At 36.7% G+C, this 15,470-nt stretch overlaps 2 protein-coding genes across 6 annotated transcripts in view; one reads left to right on the plus strand and one right to left on the minus strand.

Annotated features, from left to right (window-relative positions):
- The first annotated feature begins 650 nt into the window (after nucleotides 1–650).
- On the plus strand, nucleotides 651–2,828 carry LOC128209864 (uncharacterized). Of its 2 annotated transcripts, none has more exons than XM_052914117.1 (4): nucleotides 651–905; nucleotides 1,347–1,633; nucleotides 1,853–2,046; nucleotides 2,203–2,828. In XM_052914117.1, the coding sequence occupies exons 2-4, from the start codon at nucleotides 1,596–1,598 to the stop codon at nucleotides 2,352–2,354; spliced, it is 384 nt and encodes a 127-aa protein (XP_052770077.1). In that variant the 5' UTR covers nucleotides 651–905; nucleotides 1,347–1,595; the 3' UTR covers nucleotides 2,355–2,828. The 2 variants fall into 2 exon arrangements, with proteins under 2 accessions (XP_052770077.1, XP_052770078.1); XM_052914118.1 differs by lacking the exon at nucleotides 651–905 and adding an exon at nucleotides 1,081–1,129.
- A 3,261-nt stretch (nucleotides 2,829–6,089) lies between these two features.
- LOC128208048 (uncharacterized) overlaps nucleotides 6,090–15,470 on the minus strand; it is a 42,501-nt gene continuing 33,120 nt past the window's right edge. For all 4 annotated transcript variants that reach the window (XM_052911361.1, XM_052911358.1, XM_052911360.1 and 1 more), the window contains exons 6-8: nucleotides 11,146–11,216; nucleotides 10,532–10,606; nucleotides 6,090–9,450 (exon numbers count right to left, since the gene is read on the minus strand). In XM_052911361.1, coding sequence (XP_052767321.1) covers nucleotides 9,367–9,450; nucleotides 10,532–10,606; nucleotides 11,146–11,216 — 230 coding nt within the window. In that variant the 3' untranslated portion in view covers nucleotides 6,090–9,366. The remainder of the gene's footprint in view (nucleotides 9,451–10,531; nucleotides 10,607–11,145; nucleotides 11,217–15,470) is intronic.

The raw sequence follows: 15,470 nt of genomic DNA on the forward strand, positions 1-15,470 counted from the left end.
AAAGTATTTCTGTGTTTGGTTTTATAATCCTCATGCTTCTTCAGGTAATCTTAAAATTTATATTTTGTTATTGTTGTTCCCTGTCTTTGCTTTCCCCGATTTCAAAGTTTTCATAAAAGAAATAATAAATTGTTTCTTTATAAATCTAGATATTAAACCATTAAACCAAATTTAATGATTTGAAATAAGGTTCTTTTCCCTATTCAAACAAAACAAAAAGTTTACACACAATCAATTAGGTTTTAATTCTAAAAGCAAAATTCAAAAATAAAGTGAATTAACTATTTTTCACTTGACTAAACTCATAAACATAATAATTTATTGATTTTAACAATAATATTTCAATGTCAATATTTTTGTTCTTATTCTATATTGTATGCGTTTCTCAACATCCTTCTTTGTGTATGTTGTATGCAAATGTGAAAACCCTTCTTTGCCTATGTTGTATGCGTTACACTATTTCTTTGTTGTATGCATTTCATACCGACCCATTTTAGGCACTTGTAACATAGAATTGTAAAGCCCCAAATTGTTTAAAAGTATTTTAAACAATTTATGAAGAATTAATGATTTTATTAAATGTTATTTTAGGCTTTACCGGTACATAATTAATAAAAAATGTTGTTTTCATAAAGAAATAAATATTTTTATGATTAAGCAACTGCAAATGGTTTCTTTTACGATTTCTTTGTTGTTATATTAATTTCTTGAATGCAGATGTTTCTTTGTTTAATTATGATAAACATCTATTGTAACACATATTTTCTTCACCATTGATCATAAGTTGCTTGATTGTTTAATTTCTCAGATAGTTTCAATACAAGAAACCAACACACATATGGCTTGAAGTATTTCCTGCCAGACTTTCTTGATAAGTGCCAAAAAGAGTAGAAACTCCATTACCGGTATGTCACTCAAATTGTTAAATATGCTAATTAGTTAAAAGAATGACTTTTATTGGTTAATTAGGAAGTTCACTGTTATATATATATATATTCCTATGTTTAGACTTTAAAGGGCTTGAGAACTTAAAAGAACTTAGGAGAACTTAGGGAACTTTATAGAACTTAGGATAGGGTCTTCAAGTTAGGTTTAAAGGAATAACATCTCCAACTACTTTTACAAACAAGTAAGTAATCACATACACAAATACCCTTTGATCAAGTAAACCAAAACATAACCAGGGAAATGATAACAGAAAATAATCTAATAAATATGATTAAATAATGATACTTACAATCAACACAGGAGCTAAATTAATTAAATATGTTAATTGAGATGTTATAATTGCAGTTGTTGGTCATTACAGGTGATGCTGCTGTTGATGTTCATGATTTTAATTTCAGGTACGCTATGTCAGTAATTAGGGCGGCAGTGATGGGGCGCTTCTCGCATGTTCGGGCCTGGGTTCCTGCCATATGTACGGAGATGCAGGCCTTTCTTGCTATTGTGCTAAACAAGGGCCTGATTAAGAAGTCGAGTATTGCAAGCGACTCCGGTCAAAGAGGCCCTCACAGGAGACACAATGGTTCGCAACTGTTCTGTCGAGGAACATCTGATTTCAAAACATTCTGAGATTTTTCCACGTGGAAGACATGGACAGGATTCCAACCAGAAATAGCCCTTATTATAGGTAATGTTGAAATACTTAGCAGAGAAACTTTATTAATTGTTGTACAATCAGTTAACAAAATATGTGCAAAGAAAAACGAAGTCACCCTACATGTATTTGGCACAAAGTTTCGCATTAGTGTGGTCTTATATCAATGCAAAATCAGTGTTAGATGCATAAGTCTTTCTTAATATTTAAGTCTCGTTAAAAATTGTAAGAAAATATATTTGATTCCCGCAGGCCTGACTGCAGGTTCCGTCAATTTTTGGAGTTTGTCAACCGGATGTTTATCAATCATTATACACTGAGACAGATTGATAGTGTGGACGAGACGCTTGTAGCCACCAGAGGGCGCACCGGCATGATACAGTTTATCCCTTCCAAGGCGGCAAAATCCGCCGTGAAGTTCTGGGTCTTGGCTGAGAGCACCACGAGTAATGTTATAACTTATACGGTTTCGAAATATGATTGTAAAACTTTTGCATATTGGCATTATTATCATAAGCATTCATCCTTTTGGCTAATTAAATTGATGTCCACACGAACATGTTACATGTTTGAATCAGTTTTAATGTTATGTAATCTTGCAGGATACATACTTCACATTAAGACGTATCTCAGAAAGACCTACGAGCCCTCGCACACCAGTCTACAGGGTACCTATGTTGTGAAATCTCTTGATGTCCATGTGTCAACTCATGGACCGTGGCTACCAGGTTGTCAAGGACAGCTTTTTCTGTAGCCTTGACCTAACTAAGCAGCTCATGCAGCGTAGAACTTATGTGACAGTGAGATATTCCATTTTAGTTCAAGATATATAACATTAAAGTGAACATGTCTTATGTTTAAATAGCTCAACATGCCTGCATGTACCTATGCTTATATCGAAATAAACTTTTTATAACATACGTTATGTTTTGTTTAGAAAGGCATTTATGGCATTCATATACTCTAATGAGATTGTTATTGTTTTATTTTTTACTCACTAAAGTATGTTTTCAATCATTATTGTTTTCAAGCAGTCATTTATTACTCACTCAATAAATGTGCTTTTTAACTATATATACAAACTAGAGATTACTTTTTAAAAAAGCGCTTGTCTCACCTATTCTGTGGTCATAGCTGAGAAAGAATAAATGATGGACATGAAATTTGTAATTTTGGACTGGAGACAAACTAACAGTGAAGTTTGGTTTATTCACCCGTATTAAATAGTGAAGAGAAAAAAGTGTTGTTGATTAATCTTGGAAAATGTAATCGAAGTTTGCATTGTATGAAGTTCCTGGGCGCAAGCGTTATTCAATTATTGATCGGAAACCATTTTTCAGCTCAAGGTCATCGACCTTGACCTTTGACCTACTGATCACAAAATCATTAGGGATCATCTACATGACCGACTAGCATACCAAGTATGAAGTTCCTGGGTGCAAGCGTTCTTTATTTATTGAGCGGAAACAAAGTGTAACGTACAGGTTGACAGACCGACTGACTAACGGACTGATCACAAAATCAATAGGGGTCATCTACTAGTCATGACCAACTTGCATACCAAGTATGAAGTTCCTGGGTGCAAGCGTTCTAAAGTTACTGAGCGGTAACAGTTTCTTCAACTCAAGGTCTCGGCGACCTTGACATTTGACCTAGTGATCTCAATAGGGTTCATCTACTAGTCATGACCAACTAGCATACAAAGTACATTTATGAAGTTCCTGGGTGCAAGCGTTCTTTAGTTATTGAGTGGAAACTGTTTCTTCACCTCAAGGTCACGTCGACCTTGACCTTTGACCTACTGATCTCAAAATCAATAGGAGTCATCTACTAGTCATGACCAACTAGCATAACAAGTATGAAGTTCCTTGGTAAAAGCGTTCTTTAGTTTTTGAGCATAAACCACTAGGCATGGATAAATTATCCTTGTTAAAAAACGAAAACTATCATACTTCAATGCAAAAACTTTTTTCATATAGAGCTTATAATATTGACAATGTTACTTATACTCTGATGAATTTAAAAAAAAAGAAGAAGACATAATTGAATAATGGTTCATAACTTGGGTTTTAGGTGTGGAAAAAAATCATTCCCTTTTGAATGGCGCTTCAAACAGTTCCGAGACCAGTAGACAAGTGGCATTTTTTGGAATTATTAGTTGAAGAACTTGCGTATGCCCAAAAAGTCCACCGCCGACATCATGGTGATGCGCAGCAGAACAGACAGCGAATTCATTACATATATATGTGTGTATATGATATGAAAATACAAAAAAAGTCAGTACAAGAAACTTAAGTTTGTTGAAGTTCACTTGAAATATGAAAACACGGGATAGTGAAACTATTTATGTAAAGCGGATAAAAATAAATGACAAATGTTCGATACAATTTCAGACCGGAAACAACGAGATTCTTGTTTGTGCAGCAATAGGGGGGCAAACAGGCGGTGGTTGTGGCATATGTTGACGGGGTTGCCACAAACAGTGTTTCCTTATGCATGTTTGCCAAGAAGAATGACCACTCATTCATTCATTCAGTCGTGCATTGGTTCGTTCGTTTATTCATTAATTCATTAATCAATTAATTCATTTAAACATCCATCCATCCATCCATCCATCCATCCATCCATTTAAACATCCATCCATTTAAACATCCATCCACATCCATCCATCCATCCATCAATTCATTTATTCATTCCTTCCTCTATGCCCTAAATAAATTGTTGAACATGTTACCTATTTGTTGTTGACAAGTAAGTAATCAGTATAATTTATGGCGTTTCTAATGGTCTTTATATGTTTTTTTCTATAAATGTGCCTTGAAGAAGGGTAACATAAATATTAGATTCAATTTTGATAGCTGTCAGTTATTATAACCAAATCACTCTACAGACTACAGTTATGATTTTGATGAATTTATAATACCTTGTCAAAGATCACAAATTTTGTGATTTAAATTTACTTTGTAAATCTTGTGCAGGTTTAGTTCAATGATAAAGACAAACACATCTATTCTTTTAAAAGAATTTGTTTTATACTGAATAAGGCTATAATGAAGTGGTAAGCGCCTATTTGCAAACCATGTTTTTCAATAAAGTGACTTCTTGGAATGTGCCAAATGACGAATCTTTGACAGCTACAAATCACGTTCAATCTTCCATTTAAAATTGTATCTTTAATATAATACTTATAATAATAATAAGAAGAATAGTAATAAGAAGAAAATAATAATATACTGCAAATGTTTTTTCTTTAAGTAATGTAATTTAACACATTAGTATAAATAGATATAATATGATATAATAAAACACGTAAATGATGACACAATTACGTTCAATCTTCCATTTAAAATTGTATCTTTAATATAATACTTATGATAATAAGAAGAACAAGAGCTGTCACAGTATGTGACAAATGCCCCCGAATGTGACATTGACCTATGAACAAGGTCAGTACATGAAAAGTTAAAGATTAAACACTGACCTTTGATGTATGCATATGGATCTTGCATACAACACACAATCTTTATATGCCAAATACATGTGCAAAGTTTTTGTTCGAAATCTGTCATATACATGTACATGTCAAATACATATGGCAAGTTATTTTTAATTGCCTCTGAACATAAAAATATACCAACCATACTTGACAACCTACAGTCTTATGTCCTTATATTCAGCATTCCATTGTGAATAAACACTAAGTGTATCTTTCACCTTAGAGGTAGGGACATGGGTCTTGCACGCGACACGTCATCTTGGTATGTCAAACACATGTGGCAAGTTATTTTAAAACCTGTCCATACAAGAGAAAGTTACAGCCCGGACACGACAACCTATACTCTGTGTCCTTATATGCAGCATTCCATAATGAATAGACACCTAAGTGTGACCTTGACCTTAGAGATAGGGACACAGGTCTTGCACCCGACACGTCGTCATGGTATGTTGAACACATGTGGCAAGTCATTTTAAAAACTGTCCATACAAGAGAAAGTTACAGCCCGGACACGACAACCTTTACTCTAAGTCCTTATATGCAGCATTCCATTGTGAATAAACACTTAAGTGTGACCTTGACCTTAGATGGAGGGACACGGGTCTTGCATGCGACACGTCGTCTTGGTATGTCAAACACATGTGGCAAGTTATTTTAAAATCTGTCCATACAAGAGAGTTACAGCCTGGACACGAGTTATTGAGCCAGACGCACGGACGGACGGACGTGCGGATGGACGGACTGTGTGATTTAAATATGCCCACCTCGCACCACCGCCATTTGCTTAAGTGAAACGGAAACTTTTTAACGTTTACCTTACATATGTCATACTGAAACGTTCATTTTCTAATTTGCGACGTTCTTGAAATGCGCTAAATTACACGTTCAGCACAGGCAACGTCATTTGGTAATTTCAGCATTGGCAGTGAAAGGGATATCGTAGGACAGCGCGCTCGACCATACGCCGCTTTGTCTTAAAAATAAATGCATTAATGTTGTTATAAGTAAGTTGTTTATTATAGTGGCATGTGTATAACACAAATGATATTCACAATACAAATGATAACACCTGGCCCATCGGGATAATCAGGCCTTATAAGTCACCTATGTAGTAACATTTCTCAATCATTGGTACAAATATTAACATATATAATTATGTATAAAGTAATAATTATAATGTCAGATATACTAATATTTACTAGAATACCGAACAATTAACAGCGTCATTATCTCATTTCTTTCAATTAAATGGGAATGCTTGGTTGTTTCTACACTGTGGGTACATACAAATGTTAAGTACAAATTTGAATTGCATAATGAAAGAAGAATAAATGCTATGGCATTATAATATTAAAATACATAATTATAGTGTACTTCTTCTTAGAACATTAGCTTTCACAGTGTACTTCGCAAACTGCCTCATTTTGTCATTCATTAGATATGCTATTTTTTTAATGCCAGTAAGATTAGTTAAATAATCTTAAAGGTAATTTACAGTTTGAAACTGGGCCAGTAAGGAACGTTCATTTTTGGTCAGGCCAAAGCTCAAATAGCTTTCGTATTTAAAGTCACCCTAGAACACTATATACGTTCTTAATTTCGGCATAGATCTAAAATCTGTTGACCAAATGTTTATATAATGGCTCCGCACAAGATGTACATTGGACTGAGATCAACTGGTCATTTATTATTGAAACTGTCTATTAGCCCTATTAATGTCATGATCTCTTTCACCTTGCTTGACCAAGTACAAGTACACCTGTACCTGCGTAGTATGTTGATCCATTGGCGGCAACGTATTGGGATCCATCCAGTGTCGCCAGTAAGTGCGGGAACTGGGGAATTCTATGTTCACCAATGAGTATCATTGGACAATTTTGGACATTGTTAGAGGGTTGGAACGGCTTGAATCCCCATACTGAGCTACAACAATCCATAACAGGAACAACACAAGAATTTACAACTTTTCATATGGTTTAAAACCAAGGTCTTTCAGGTTATGCACTTTGTTGATAACACTTCCTAGAGACTACCGTCCCCTTTGGATAGGCCTTCGCACGTGAATATAAACTCGCATTTGTCCTGTCTTGTTGCAGGTATTTGAATTTGTCTACAAGTTCATGTTCACTTTTGCCAATTCGAAATTCGAGTATTGAGTTCGCTGTGTTTAAATTTCTTTTGAACACAGCCGTGGCAAGAAGAGTAATGCTTGAAGTATAAGCTTTTTGCAAATCTGAAAATGGTTCAGCAATGAAGATAATTCATGAAAACAAATGAAAAACACCATAGCTCACCTTGAGCTCTTTGTGCTCAATTGAGAAGGTACATTTTGTACTCAGGAAATCTTTAAATTTAAAAACAACAACATATCTTATATTTAATCTTATCAATATTTGCATTATTGTAACAAATTTATTAAAGATTTTGTGAACTAGGAAATATAACCTGATTACTACAATACAATTCTTTGATTAAAAATATTTTGCAAAAATAAAAATTCATGAACTAGTCATGTTGCACAAACTAAAATTGAAGATAAAGTCTTATGTTCAACACTGTAACTGAAACTAATAACTGTTAGTTTTGCACACTGATAACATGAGAAGCAAGATGGCCATGACGGCCCTAAATTGTTCACCTGAGTGAAAGTTTTAAACCATTGTTTTTTTTTATGAGAATGAACGAGTTTATTGGTCTATGGCAATGCAACTAGGGATTAAACAAGGATCAAGTATTGTCAAATGTTGTAGTGGTTAAGGTCATCCAAGAAAACATTGGTATTTGTTTTGAAAACTGTACACATGGTCCAAATTTCATTGCTGTAGCTTCAAAAATAAGAAAGTAGGTCAAAAGGTCGCAGTCAAGATCACCTGAGGACATGATAATATCGAAACTGAACACATGGTCTAAACTTTAATGCTGTAGCTTTAAAAATAAGAGTCATTCAAGCTCAACATTGGTATCTGTTTTCAAAACTGTACACTTTGTCCAAATTGTGTTGCTGTAACTTTAAAAATAAAAGAAGGTCAAAATGTCACAGTATAGGTCATCCAATGACAACATTGATATTTGTTTTCAAAACTGTACACATGGTCCAAATTTCAATGCTGAAGCTTCAAGAATAAGAAAGTAGGTCAAAAGGGATGGGGTCAGTCCTGACCCCAGCGGCATAATTTGAACAAGCTTAGTGAGGGCCATGGTATGATGCTTCCTTATAGATATCAAAGGTCTTTGAAATACAGAAGAGCTTTTTGACAATGGAATAATCCATCCTATGCGGCACATATTCAGTAATATTTCTTTAAGGAGCTTTATAGAAAAAAGAGCCAATAATATTAACGAGCTAGGGCAAAAGAGCAGACAAGTATGACTCTACAATGTATCACGATTTTGAGGGCTATTTTGAGAAATCTGGGATTTCAGTTCCATGTAAATATGTTTAATTTTCACACGTATTTCGGATAGTCTGTAAACATATTGCTTATGGAGTTATAAGAATGATTCTCCCTTCAAACACATGCAGGTTTACAAATGAAATTGGAAAATTTACATCAATTACAAAACATACATTATTATACAGCTTTTTGACTCAGCCTCCACGCTTTGGCTCCAGCTCCCAGGCTTGTGGCTCCAGCTCAACCCAGTAAAAAAGTATAAACATGTTTATTCCAGTAAACAGACCCGACAAAAGAAAAACATTAGATAAAACTTGTTTTTCTTAAATTTAAGCTTCTTTAGCTAGATTAAGCAGTAAAAATTGATGAAATATTTCTACTACTTTCGTTTTTAAACATGCATGTGTTTGATGGGAGAATCATTCTTCTTACACCATTAAAAGTATGTTTACAGTTTAAGTATTATGTCATATTTTTTGCTCTAGCTCGAAAGTGTCATTGGCTCTTTTCTATACTCCTGTACAGCCACTGTTTTGTGCTAAAGGACAGGGCAACTTTGATTCTTTCTTAACAAATTACATGAGCAAATCCTTTCAAAAGCAATTAAAACTGCCCATTCAGTTAAAATCACCAGTCAGCTCCCAATGATCTTCGTATGACTATTAATACACTTTATATAGTGTGTCACATTGGGAACATCCATTTTTTCCCTTTGCATTAAACATATACATTAATGGAATAAAATATCCTGGAACAGCCTGTACATCTTTTGGACACTGGTTGAAACTTTTCATTTACAAATGTATGTTAAACCACCCACATTAGGGTGTCCAACTTTTAGTTGAATCTAATACATGTACACCAAAAGCAAGGCATTATTCTGACATAGCCAGTACATTTTCTGGTGGGGCCTCTGGTTGACTTTTGGTTCCGATGCTGTAAAGCTGCAAGCACTGGCTCTGAAATGATGTTTGGTCATAGAAGTATTAACTGCATTATATTGCATACATTTCTGGAATGCCTCCCAGCTCAGAAAAACAGGGGATTTTGCCCCAACTAGGGGAATTTTCATTGATTGGCATTTGTCTGTGTTCTACTTGAAAAGCTTATAAAAACTAGCATTTGGTTTAAACCTGAAAGGCACTGTATTGAGTATATATATATGTTGTAAGAAATTGTATTGTATAATCTTGTAAAAATCTGAATCTGTAAAAATCCCCTACAGTCAAGTATAACCTTGATCAAAAGGGAGTACAAATAACCCTTTTGTTATATACATAACTGCTTTAAAAGACACATCAAATATAATATTGCTTTTAATAATGCACATTTTCGTTTACCTACATCATTTCAACATTGCATAATGATACATGTTGTGATGTGACATAAGCTGAGTGGAGCTGAATTGGACTAGGTGAAATATGGATAAACATATTTTGCAACATGTATTGCTTGCAAATTCATGATGCAATATAACAATTGTATTTATAAACAAGAGTCTTGACACCTCAAGCGGATGCCAACACTCAGTCAATCAAGTGGAGTATAGCAGCAATCATTGGAGCAAGAGCTATGGGCCTTGCTATTTATATAATATATGAACTATGTTTCATGTTCATTTGATCATGAATGTCTTTTTAGATACAATTTATAGGTCAAAGTTTTTGCATGATGACAACAACACCATAGCTATGACATTGTTCTTTCCTATACAAAAACACACAAGCTACAAATACACTATATTTAATCTTTTTTGTTGTGGGACTACTTTTTAAAGTAAAATAAACAAGCTACAAATACAACATACTATTGTTAAATTTGTGGGGCTATTTTTTAAAGTTAAATGTATGTAATTTTGTACAATATTTTACATATATGGTAAACATCTTTATTTACAAGGCACAACAGCTTTATGGGCCTAGCGCATATGTGTTTGGTCTGGGTCTCAAAGCCGAACAAGTCGATTCTCTCAGGGTACTTCAGTGTGAGAAACATATCTATATAGTAATGTTTTTGATTGGGGCAAAAAATCTTATTTACCTTCAAACCGGATATTTGCTTGGATGTCAGAGAAATCATTTGTGTAAGTCTATCCCGTAACATAGCTACTTTTTCCTGCAAAGGAGAAAATTCATCATCCGTTACTGGATAAGAAAGTGTCAGTACATTGTCTTTGTTATCTTATGATATTATGTAGTACCTACGGTTAGACTATGAGAAACACAACTACTGCTGATTCGTTCCCTGAGTTCTGGTTGTTTGATTATACCATTTCTGCAAGGCTTAGGAATTTGCAACACCTCGATTTGAATCACTTTTATACATATACAGGATTTGAATATACAACATGTGGTATTTAGCATGGTGATTTACAAGATAACAAAATTTCAAATATGAGCAAAACAAAAGCCCTCACAAAATTAAACCTACAGTATTTGTAGTCTTTACCTTCAGCATTTCACAGGAAAATTGTCATACTTATCATGACACTTTTATGTCGCAGATACATATGTCTTTGTTGAGATTAAGATGTTGCATATGTACCAAACACAATATATTGGCATAAAAAGACCAATGATTCCAAGGACAGACCATCCTGTTTACAATCCATGACAAAAGTGTGGGTGTCTGACGAAGTACAGATAATAGTTCACCTGAGCCTCTTGCCGGGCCTTAGAGAGCATAACATCATCTTCTTCAGATGGTGCTAGTCTTTCTAGATTCACTGAAATACAATATAACAACTTGTAAAATGCTGCCTAAATTATTCTTAAACACTTGTCTAACAAGAGCATCATATGCAGATGTCAATGTTCATTTGTCAAGGGGCATAACTCAAGAGATATTTTAAGCAGAGTCTAAGTGAAAGCACTTCTTAGTGTGTAACAAGTGAACTTGTCATATCAGCTATGAAGTTTCATGTGAATTTAAAATGGCGTCTTGTTTGAGGTCAACATTGAACAAGGCAAGCCAGGTGATGAATGTTTGTTTAAATACTTCTTGGCACTTCCTTTTCTATAAATACAGCAACAAGGGACGATCTTAACACCATACCGTAGGGAGACAGTTCCCGGACATTAGTAATTCTTTTATGTTTTCATCTGAAGAAGATTCAGAAAGAAATATCAGATATCTCCACAGATCAGGAATGTATCTTCATTTATTTTTTTAAAAGTGTTCGAGATCTACACGGTACATCCCTACTGGTAGGCACTATTTTTGATTCCTAGTTAACTGAAACAGTGCCTATTGACAATCTAGCAATGACATGAAGGATCACTAATCCAGTACCTGGTTTCCCAAAACTGACAGCAATATATTACAGGCCTGAAAATTTCTGCTGGTAAACAGGGTTCAAATTTAGCGGTCGCTAACTCACTTGATGCGAGTCAATTTCAGAAAAAGCAAGTTGAATTTCATGCCCACTTCATAATTTTAGGGAGTCATTTTCAAGTTCAAACCTTAGTTATTTAAAAATAGATCTGTATGTTAACAAAGACTCCCACAATTGATTCAGTGATGTGCACTTTCCAATTCTTTTGCATTATTAAATCGACTACACACCTGTACCGTGTTTTCAGAAAACCCATTGACACATGTGACGTTATACTCCTGGAATACTGAGAATGTCTGTTGACAAATCATGTAGATTTTTTCGACGGTGGCGACATCGCTATTTTCAAAGATCAAATCAAAGTCAGATTCGCTGAACGATGATGTAGAATGATATGCTCTGCTATTTATAGTGACAAGCCATGTGATGAATGTTTGTTTATTAAATTAATGTTTGTCTATTCAATTAGAGTATGTAAACACATGTAAAGAGTAATCAACGCCCGAAGTGAGAAGTGATTATCGATCAGGTTATGAGCAATTACTGTGTCAATTAGCAGCAGTCAAACTCAATGTTGTGAATAGCTCTGCCCATTATGCAAATTAAAGTGACTCGCTCATGTTTTTGGACCAAAAATTAGTTTGTACGGTAATGCATCTAAAAACACTTAATTTTTCAATTTTTTACTCTATGATATCAAAATTGCAGAAAAAAGTTTTTTGGTTTTAGTGGGTTTTGAACCCATGCCAGTAAAGTCAAGAAAAAACAAAAGATGTTTGTCAAACATTATGCCCCCCCTGAGCGCCATGTTGTCAGGATTATATGGACAATTGAATGAAATATGCATGGACCGAAATGACAGCTGACACTGACATTGGATGCCGTTAAGGCAGTTTTACGATTATGACCATTCAAGTGTGAGGATAGGGTGTGTTATGACCATGACCTTTGACCTCAAAGTCCATAGGAGTCATAAGCTGGTCACCAAAAACCTAAATTTCAAGTTTGAGGGCCATGGGTGCAGGCATTGTAAAGTTATCACACAGACAAGCTTTTTTTGCTCAAGGTCACTGTGACCTTGACCTTTGACCCCTAAAATCAATATTGGTCATCTACTAGTCAGGCCCAACCTCTAAGTCAAGTTTGAAGGCCATGGGTACAGGCATTGTTGAGTTATCACTCGGACAACCTTTAACCATTCAAGGTCACTGTGACCTTGACCCTTGGCCCAATGACCTCCAAAAACAATAGAAGTCATCTACTGGTCAGGCCCAACCTCCAAGTCAAGAATGAGGGCCATGTGTGCAGGCATTGTCAAGTTATCAATAGGAAAACCTTTAACCATTCAATGTCACTGTGACCTTGACCTTTGGCCCAATGACCCTAAAACCAATATGGGTCATCCACTGGTCAGGCCCAACCTCCAAGTCAAGTTTGAGGACCATGGGTGCAGGCATTGTCGAGTTATCACTCAGACAACCTTTGATCATGTAAGGTCAGTGACCTTGACCTTTGGCCCGATGACCCCCAAAATCAATAGGGGCCATCTACTAACCAGGCCCAACCTCCAAGTCAAGTTTGAGGGCCATGGGTGCAGGCATTGTCGAGTTATCACTCGGACAACCTTTTACCGTTCGAGGTCACTGTGACCTTGACCTTTGGCCCAATGACCTCCAAAAAAAAATAGAGGTCATCTATTGGTCAGGCCCAACCTCCAAGTCAAGTATGAGGGCCATGGGTGCAGGCATTGTCGAGTTATCACTCCGACAACCTTCAACCATTCAATGTCACCTTGACCTTTGGCCCAATGCCCCTCAAAACAATAGGGGTCATCTACTGGTCAGGCCCAACCTCCAAGTGAAGTTTGAGGGCCATGGGTGCAGGCATTGTAGAGTTATCACTCGGACAACCTTTTATCATTCAAGGTCACTGTTACCTTGACCTTTGGCCCAATGAACCCTAAAATTAATAGGGGCCATCTACTGGTCAGGCCCAACCTTCATGTAAAGTTTGTGGGCCATGGGTACAGGCATTGTAGAGTTATCACTCGGACAACCTTTTACCATTAAAGGTCGCTGTGACCTTGACCTTTGGCCCGATGACCTCCAAAAACAATAGAGGTCATCTATTGGTCAGGCCCAACCTTCAAGTCAAGTATGAGGGCCATGGGTGCAGGCATTGTCAAGTTATCACTCCGACAACCTTCAACCATTCAATGTCACCTTGACCTTTGGCCCAATGCCCCTAAAAACAATAGGGGTCATCTACTGGTCAGGCCCAACCTCCAAGTGAAGTTTGAGGGCCATGGGTGCAGGCATTGTCGAGTTATCACTCAAGGTCACTGTTACCTTGACCTTTGGCCCAATGAACCCTAAAATCAATAGGGGCCATCTACTGGTCAGGCCCAACCTTCATGTAAAGTTTGTGAGCCATGGGTGCAGTCATTGTAAAGTTATCACTCGGACAACCTTTTACCGTTCGAGGTCACTGTGACCTTGACCTTTGGCCCAATGACCTCCAAAAAAAAATAGAGGTCATCTATTGGTCAGGCCCAACCTCCAAGTCAAGTATGAGGGCCATGGGTGCAGGCATTGTCGAGTTATCACTCCGACAACCTTCAACCATTCAATGTCACCTTGACCTTGACCTTTGGCCCAATGCCCCTAAAAACAATAGGGGTCATCTACTGGTCAGGCCCAACCTCCAAGTGAAGTTTGAGGGCCATGGGTGCAGGCATTGTAGAGTTATCACTCGGACAACCTTTTATCATTCAAAGTCACTGTTTCCTTGACCTTTGGCCCAATGAACCCTAAAATTAATAGGGGCCATCTACTGGTCAGGCCCAACCTTCATGTAAAGTTTGTGGGCCATGGGTACAGGCATTGTAGAGTTATCACTCGGACAACCTTTTACCATTAAAGGTCGCTGTGACCTTGACCTTTGGCCCGATGACCTCCAAAAACAATAGAGGTCATCTATTGGTCAGGCCCAACCTTCAAGTCAAGTATGAGGGCCATGGGTGCAGGCATTGTCAAGTTATCACTCCGACAACCTTCAACCATTCAATGTCACCTTGACCTTTGGCCCAATGCCCCTAAAAACAATAGGGGTCATCTACTGGTCAGGCCCAACCTCCAAGTGAAGTTTGAGGGCCATGGGTGCAGGCATTGTCGAGTTATCACTCAAGGTCACTGTTACCTTGACCTTTGGCCCAATGAACCCTAAAATCAATAGGGGCCATCTACTGGTCAGGCCCAACCTTCATGTAAAGTTTGTGAGCCATGGGTGCAGTCATTGTAAAGTTATCACTCGGACAACCTTTTACCATTAAGGGTCACTGTGACCTTGACCTTTGGCCCGATGACCTCCAAAAACAATAGGGGTCATCTACTGGTCAGGCCCAACCTCAAAGTCAAGTATGAGGGCCATGGGTGCAGGCATTGTCTCGTTAACACTCGGACAACCTTTAACCATTCAAGGTCACTGTGACCTTGACCTTTAGTCTGATAACCCCCCAAACAATAGGGGTCACCTACTGGTCAGGCCCAACTTCCATATCAAGTTTGATGACCATAGGTCTAGGCATTGATGAGTTATCACTCGGACAAGCTTTAAAATTATTTTACCATTTAACGTCACTGTGAC

Source organism: Mya arenaria, chromosome 11 (genome assembly GCF_026914265.1).
Source record: "Mya arenaria isolate MELC-2E11 chromosome 11, ASM2691426v1".
In the NCBI taxonomy this organism is placed as follows: domain Eukaryota; kingdom Metazoa; phylum Mollusca; class Bivalvia; order Myida; family Myidae; genus Mya; species Mya arenaria.

Excerpts from the sequence above, each read along its gene's own strand:
- LOC128209864 (XM_052914117.1), top strand. The coding sequence starts at position 1,596 with ATGGACAGGATTCCAACCAGAAATAGCCCTTATTATAG. Across the intron at positions 1,634-1,852 it reads AGAAATAGCCCTTATTATAG|GCCTGACTGCAGGTTCCGTC; the intron begins GTAATGTTGAAA and ends TGATTCCCGCAG. Across the intron at positions 2,047-2,202 it reads CTTGGCTGAGAGCACCACGA|GATACATACTTCACATTAAG; the intron begins GTAATGTTATAA and ends GTAATCTTGCAG.